We start from the raw sequence: 7,936 nt of genomic DNA, 5'->3' as shown, positions 1-7,936 counted from the left end.
AACATGACATCTCTCGTGTAACTAAGGTATAATAAAAACCACTACGGCTACCAGTAATAATGATAAGAGGAATAACAAGGGAAAAGGACACAACCGCTCACCACCCGCCGACCGATACCCAGCCCGACCCGAGCAGCGATCTGGGCCTTCCGGGTAACTCTCCCCAGTTTATATACTGGGCATGACGTGCTGTGGTATGGAATACCCCTTTGGCCAGTTTGGGTCAGGTGTCCTGCCTCTGCTTCCTCCTGGCTTCCCCTCCTCTCTGGCAAAGCATGAGACTGAGAAAGTCCTTGGTCAGAGTAAACATTACTTAGCAACAACTAAAAACATCGGTGTTATCAGCGTTGTTCCCAGACTGAAAGTCAAAAACACAGCACTGCACCAGCTACTAAGAAGGAGAAAAAATGACTGCTGTAGCTGAACCCAGGACACTTCTATAGACCCTTAAAATTCTCAGGCTCCCAGCTTGGAGCAAAAAAAATGGCCACAAGCATAGCCATTATGTGGCTGTATGAGAGGACTCTCTTATAGCTGTAACTGTTGGAGGTGGGTTATGGGGCTAAATATGTTTTCTGTTCTTGGACGGTGATGGTCATCAGACGGATGAATTCAGGATGCATGCAGGTGTGAACTTGCTCAGATTAATTCTTGATCCTCTGCATTTCTTTTAATCAGCGATCTGCAAGACAACATTAAAATATTGCTGATAAATTTTTCAGATGAGAAAAGGAGCAGGACAGCAACTGATCCAGGGCACAGGTCCAGGAGACAGAGCAGCCTGGGTTTACTACTAAGCTTCCCATTTTTCGCTAGACCCATATGTGAAATCTCACATTTAGCAAACCAGTGTGCAGGTTGCAGTTACAGATGGATGACTCCTTCCTGGGAAGCATTAGCAGAGAAAGAGTCCTTAAATCAATTAAATGTGCTTTGGCCCTGGACTTGGGACACATGAGTAATAACAGAGAGGTCATTTTGTCCCTGAAAAGTTTATTAATTTAAGATGAAGAATAAGTAGTTTGGGATTTTTATGCAAGCTCTTTCACTGACCTAATGTATGAATTTAGGTTTAGGCTTTGCTTTCTCTCTGCTTTTAGATGGAAGAGGTTGCATCTTTATTAGCCTTTTGGTCAGAAGTGGGCTTCCGAGGCAAATCTCCTGATTGTCCCTAGTTACTGCACTTCATTCATGCACTCAGTGTGCTACAGCCACTCACAGGTTCTTTGTGGAATCAGACCAGTTAGTTGACAATAAATCCCATGAAAATGGGGTAATATGGATGTAGGATCCTTGGCACCAACTATTTCACTCTGCTTCTTTCTGTGTGCCGTGTCTGCTGGGATAACCTCAGTGATGTATGCCACAGGGGATACGGTTAACATCTCAAAACTGCTTCTCAGCTCCTGTCTTGTGCACACATTGCTGCTTGAATTAATGTGCAGAGCCACCTCAGTGCTAGTGCTGCCTTGTAGTTAACAACCTGCTTGGTGCCCAGTTCTGGCTGAAATGTTAGAGATCTGAAGTGGGATTCTCAAAGTAACTTTACTCCTGCTTCTCTTACAAGTAGGACCTGGTGCTCTCAGATTTGAGAGCCCCCAGTGTATTCTCAATACCAATACTCAAGTTGTTTAATTCATCTCACACACAGGTCTCCCCTGAATTGGAGATAACTTTGGGTCAAAGGTATATTATTTATGTCCTTGAGTGGAGGAATGCTTGCAGTGAATTGAAATCCTTTGCTAAAAGCTGCTGCAGTTTTGCAAATTCTGTAGTAACATTTCAGCTGTACATTTTACTTCAAGCTCAGCAAATCAGTTCAGACCCCCTGATCCTGCAAAGTACCCTGCTTTAGGTTCACCTTTGAATCCGTTCTGCTGTTTAATGCATGTTTTCCTATGGAGCTTTTTCCACATTGTGATTTTGAGATTTGGATCAGAAACAGAGACTGAATAATATGAGACTTTTAATAATTATTCTTTTTCTGACAGAAAACACATGTGAGTGCACAAGATTTTTGTGCTAATACATACAGATGCATACTTGAACTATCTGTGGACAGATGCATACTGCCTATCTGTGGACCTTCCAGAAGGTACCGGCTGCTTTTCATAACAAGTTTATTAATGAATGGAAACCAGAAGAAAGAGTAGGAAAGAGTAGGTATATATATCTGGTCTAATTATACAAAGAGCTGCTCCTTAGCTCATTAGTTTATGCTGGCTAAGGAAGATTCATTAATTTAAGCCATTCCCTAGATGCTTTTCCACTGAGTTATCTGTTATTTTTGTGCTCCTTGCTTGGACCAGACTTCCAGAGAAGGTATGAGTTGCAGGATTTCACTTGGAAATTTTAATTCTGTTACACAATTGTATAACAAACAGCTATATGAAGAATTGAGGCTCCAGCTGACCTTGGATTACCTTATGCTTTCTTGAAAAAGTTGCTGCAGGAATAGGAGGAGAAAGATAGACAGAAATTTTCTTTCCACTTGACAGAGTTGAAATAATCTTCCAAAGGCTGTGAACTGGAGTTTGTGGACAGCCAGAAAATCTCCATTCTCAAGTCTTTTATTTAGAGCAATATTCCATGCTTGTCTTAAACTGTTTTGCAAAGGTTATTTGGCAAGAGATTTCAAATTTCCTCTAGTTTGATTTTCACAGTTCTGTGATGAAGGCTTTATTTGGGCATCAGCAGGAGGATGATGTGAAGCCTTTCTGTGGTGGGTATAGGTAGACGCATTGGTGTTTCTAGGAATGGAAATTGCTGCTCTGGCTGACATGTTTTTATGCTCAGAGGGAGGCAAACCAGCTCTGGAACAGGCAGGCTAAGGGAAAAACAGTTCCAGAATCACAGAACCATCAAGACGGGAAGGGTCCTTGGAAGATTGCCTGGTCCAACCTTCTGTGGGAAATGGAGCTGGTCCAGTTGCATCTCAAAAACCTGCAATGATGGGGACTCCACCACATCCCTGGGTAACTTGTTCCAGGGAATGATTGTTCTCACTGTAATTTCTTCTTTTTTTTTTTTTTTCTGAATATCAAGATGAAATTTCTCACAGTGCAACATGTACCCATTGCCCCTTGCCTTCTCCATGTAGCTCCTTGTGAAGAGAGACTCTCCATTCTCTTTGTAACTGCCCTTCAAGTACTGGAAAACTATAGTGAGGTCCTCCCCGAGTCTTATCTTCTCCAGGGAGGAAAGACCTAACTTTTTAAGTCCTTCCTTATAGGGTGGGTTTTCCAGCCCTTTGATCACTGTTGTGGCTCTCTTGTGGACCCTCTCCAAGTCTGTCTGCATCTTTCTTGGATTGTGGGGTCTAGAACTGGACGTATATTTTATATATAAAAACTGGTATGAGTGTCACTTTTTCTTTAGAGAGCTACTTCCATATGGGGTTTGGAAAGATAGGGTAGTCGTGTTCTGTAGATGTCTAGTGCTTTTTGTCATTCTGTGTTTTAGGATGTTAGTTGCTGAGTTTGCTGTGATACAGAATTTTTGCTTAGTACAACCTTCAACAACCTTACCAGCTCTCAAATTTCTAGTCGAGCTGATTAATAAGTATTTTTGGGAAATGAATGTGTAAGAGGATATGCCATTTCATCGAGGAAACGAGAAGTGTAATATTCACTATATATATATATCTGTCATACTGGGATGACTCAAGTTGGACTTCAGTTAGAAGGCAAGCTCTAATACTGCTGTGAATGTAGCACAAGGATATTTAGTAACTGGAAAGAGATGCCAAAATTTTCTATGCAGAAGTTAGGTAACTGTGGGGCTTTAGGAGGCCTGCTCTTCTTGATTGAGATTTGGTACTGAATTTTCCTATAGCTCGGATTTGATTTTCAAAGGAGCTTCTCTGATTTCTGTATGTGTTGGAGATCAGTACTTTATTCATTAGAATAAGTTGTAAATGAGGAATTTTATTTGCTGAATCTTGGTTCTATTTCTATGCCACTCAAAAGTGAATGGAGGTTTAAAATTTTTACTGTCTGTTTCTAAGATTTTCTGAAATAAAATGGGCTTTCTGGCCCTTCTGTAAGTAAAAGGGCTTGCTTTGGAGCATCTGAGAGTAGCAGGATCTCAGGTGTGGTGGGTAGTCATTAGAGGAGGTGTGCCAAGGCTCTAATTAATACAGCTCTTTCTCTTTTGGTTGCCTTCTCTAGGAAATTGTTGGAAGAATGTTGTGATCCTGGGCAGCTCTTTGCTATGACAAAGCTGAACTCCCCAATGGGAAAGAACCTCTGGTTTGATGGGGAATTTTTATATTCTGTCACTATCGACAACGTGACTTACTCTCTCTTCCCACAGGTTAGTAACCTTTTTTTCTTTTCACTTTAAGTAATAATATGCTAAATGGTAACAGGGTACAAGTGAGTAGGCTAAATGTTCATCTGGAAATTGTATCTTCGTGTCTCAATGCAAACCAGTCTCTTCTGCTTTCTTACTTCTGTGTTTAGAAAATCATAAAATGTTTATATGCATGTAAATGCTTCCCTGGCCACTTTTCAGGTGTGCAGATATACACAAGGGATGAGATTGGGCCACATGTCTTGATGTTAAAAGTGCTAAGTTCTGGCTGATTTAAGAAGGTGATTTCTACATTTCAGTCAGTGATCATGCTTGGTCCCTCATCTAGGATTGCTTCAGTTCAGATCCGTTTAGCTGTGACATTGCTTTGTGTGAAGATGTGTGAAGTTACTTCCAAGTTAATGAAGTTTATTGATGGCATGCAATATAAGCTCAATATCAGAAGCCAGCAACTTGACTTTGTTGATTCTTGCTGTGTTTTGAGTATTAGAAGTGGTTTGTTATTGTTCAGCAAAGGCATTTTGGGTTAACCCTCAAAAGCCCAGCAAAGGGCAGAGTTTTCAAGTGCTGAGAATTTGTAGTACTGGCTTAAGTTTCTTGCATTTTCAATTAATATGTGAACCGATGTTAAAACCTGAGTTTAATAGATTGAATTTTGTATGTGGAAGGAGAGATATTTTATGTGGCTACACATTTATAGAAAGACAAACATCTGAACATATTAATTGATTTACATGTTACTCTAATTTCTCAAATTAAAGGCTTAGGTATTTATTAATCCTCCCAGTCAGTGTTGAGTCATTCACACTGGGCTTTCTCATTTGTTGTTGTTTCAGATAAACAGTAGCAGAGTTCTTACTTGTTAAACTCATCCTGCAAATAAAACATCAAAATGGTAATTAAAAAAAAAGGTCAGCAGAGTACCGACTTCAAATGTTCGTTCTAGTGGAGAGAGAATGAGAGGAAAATGCAGTGTGGGGAAGAGGACATGGAACAGCTGCTTTCTTTGTTAAAACATCATCTGGAAGAGGGGTGTTAGAGCTGTGTCTTGTTTAGGCTGCCAGCCTGCTGTCTTGTTACTTGGCTGTGCCTGTTGCAATGAACTGGTTAATGGACCTCTAACTCCCTCAAACTTATCTCCAGCTGCTGTGTCCCTGAAAGCTCAGCAAACAAGTAGATGCTGAAATGTGCATGGTGAGTGTTTTTCTCCTGCTGTACAGCTGGAAAGGGGCTGCCTGGCTGGGGTGATTTCAATCCCTGCCTTTGAGACTGGTAGAAAGTTTATGGTGTGTCACAGAGAGGCAGCTGTAAATCTTTTTTATGATGATTAGTAGAATTTGTTGATACAATATTGCACTGTTTATTGGAGAAAACTGAAATCTTTGGCAGAGCTGTGAACTTTGTACCGCACAAAGATACTGGCAGCAACTCCTCAAAATGTTTACGTCCTCTCCAGCATTTCAGAAAAGCCCCACCTGGGCTGGCACAGGGAGTTCACTACTTTGTGGTGGATTTGGGATTTCGCATTTGTCTTTCTCTGCCACAATGGCGTCCTACTTCCTTTCACAGGAAAGAGCAGAGTACTGGATGGGCTCCTTCAGAGGCATTAGAGAGAGAAGCACGTTTTTGGATACTCCAGTAGTTTCCAGGCTCCCAAGTCCTGTCCTCAAAGATTATCAGTTGATTGGATTGAGAGTGAGGATCTGGGAAGCCCTGGAGAGGCAAACTGCTGAGGGACAACATGAGCTAAGAACTTGGGACTTCAGCGTCCTTTAGGCTTGCCAAGCAGGCTGTGGAAAGGATGGCAAAGTGCTGTTGTAGGGGTGGTGGTGGAAAAGGTGAATTTTTATGATTATCCAACCTTAGAACAATGATAGAAAGTAGCTCTAGGAGTGGTGCCAGAAGTGATATTCGTTTAATGAATTGAAAAGCAGTTAATTTCATACAAATGCTACTCGCTACTACTCCCTCTTTTCTTGCAAGTACCACTGCCCCCAACTTGACGTGTTATTCCTCTGTATTTTGCCCAGAGGAATTTTGTAGACCTTTCTCAGATTAAATCCTTCTAGGCTTAAAACCTTAGGAAGATTTATTTGCAGTAAATTCTTAAATGAAGTATTTTTCTACCTCTCTCTTTGTTTCAAGAAAAATACTCACCTAAATTTTTCAGTCTTCTACTTTGAAGAATGGTGTCTATTAGCTTGCTAGCAACCGGAAAGTGATTTTTGTGAAGATGAACATTCCTTTCAAAACTATCCAGAAGCTTAAAACCACTTATAAAATACGGGTAATACTCTGAAATGCTCAGGGGAAGTAACAGGAATGTAAAGGGCCACAGCTATGTTGATATAATCGAGAAAATATTTCCTCTGGAATAAATAAAAAAGGCTCCATCCACATCAATCTGCTGGGCATAAGCCATTTTGTGCTTGCAGAAGATTTCTCAGTCCTGAGCCAGTTATTAACTTACAGAATAAAATAACTGAAAACTAAATAGGAAACTTGCTATATTTTATGGTAGAGAATAAGGTGGCTATGCATCAATAGAGACTTATACAGAAGTAATCTTAACTATGCTAGAGCATAATATGGAAAATGTCACTTGTCACTTATTTTTGAATCTGAACAGTGCAAAATAGAGTATTTTGTCTTCTCAGTAATCTGTAGATAAAGTTCTTACAGCTGGTTCAATGTTTTCTGATGGAGTGCTTTTCCTATAAAAATGCCATTTCATCAAAGTACAAATTTAATATCAGTTCATTGTTTTTTTTTTTTTTTCCCCAGTTCTTCTTCGAAGTGAAGAGGCTAAAAGGTTTTGCTAATGCTGTGACATTTCATTTTGCCATTTTTCGAATGTAATATTTCAACTGTGTGGGTGGGGTTTTTTATCAGCTCCATTACTAGCCTTTTTTTTTTTTTTTTTTTTTGGTCCCCTCAGACTTTGCTTGATTATATTCCTTCTCCTTTTAAGTTTTTGGTTGACCAGGGGAGAAATTTGCAGAAGGAAAGAGCTTTATTATGGAAATAGTAATTCAGTACTTCATTTTGGTTTATGAGAACAAAATTTAAAGTTGCGGAGTTTTTTATGAACCAACATTCCAGCTGCTGGAATCATAGAATGGTTGGAAGGGACCTTAGAGCTCATCCAGTTCCAACCACCCTGCCATGGGCAGGGACACCTTCTACTAGACCAGGTTGCTCTTACTCCCCTTCCTGTGTCATTTCCCCCCTGATTTCTAGAATTATATTTTTTTTTGAGACAGAAATGAAATATTACACAGACTGCACCATCTTTCCCATCCTGAAGAGAAACTGCTAGTGGCTCATTGTCAATACCTAATGGTCAGGAGAAGTCATGGTGCAGGACATGAGTCATCACAAAAAATGGCCTAAGCGTGCAGTGAGCGTGGGCATCTTGCCTTCATCTCATCTCCTGACACGTACTACAGTGTCATTGCCTGGAGCTGTTGGGTAATGGAATGTAATTTCAATTAAAGTCAGACATTCTTGACAGCAGCTTTGTTGTATTACTTGCTGTGATTTACAGCATTACACTCTTAGAAGACAAAAAGTATAGAGTCTACGTGTAACTGTAGGTGTCGTTTAATACTAATTATGAGAT

At 40.2% G+C, this 7,936-nt stretch overlaps 1 protein-coding gene across 1 annotated transcript in view; it reads left to right on the top strand.

The window, feature by feature from the left end:
• Positions 1-4,160: 4,160 nt before the first annotated feature.
• The window catches only part of ST8SIA1 (ST8 alpha-N-acetyl-neuraminide alpha-2,8-sialyltransferase 1), an 85,962-nt gene continuing 82,186 nt past the window's right edge, over positions 4,161-7,936 (top strand). The window contains exon 1 of the mRNA XM_010011807.1: positions 4,161-4,314. Within this exon, the coding sequence (XP_010010109.1) occupies positions 4,213-4,314 (102 nt within the window). The 5' untranslated portion in view covers positions 4,161-4,212. The remainder of the gene's footprint in view (positions 4,315-7,936) is intronic.

The sequence above is a fragment of the Nestor notabilis genome, unplaced genomic scaffold (genome assembly GCF_000696875.1).
Source record: "Nestor notabilis isolate BGI_N333 unplaced genomic scaffold, ASM69687v1 scaffold15683, whole genome shotgun sequence".
Lineage (NCBI taxonomy): Eukaryota > Metazoa > Chordata > Aves > Psittaciformes > Psittacidae > Nestor > Nestor notabilis.
Note: the sequence above shows the minus strand (reverse complement) of the source record. Positions and strands in the feature narration are given on the sequence as shown.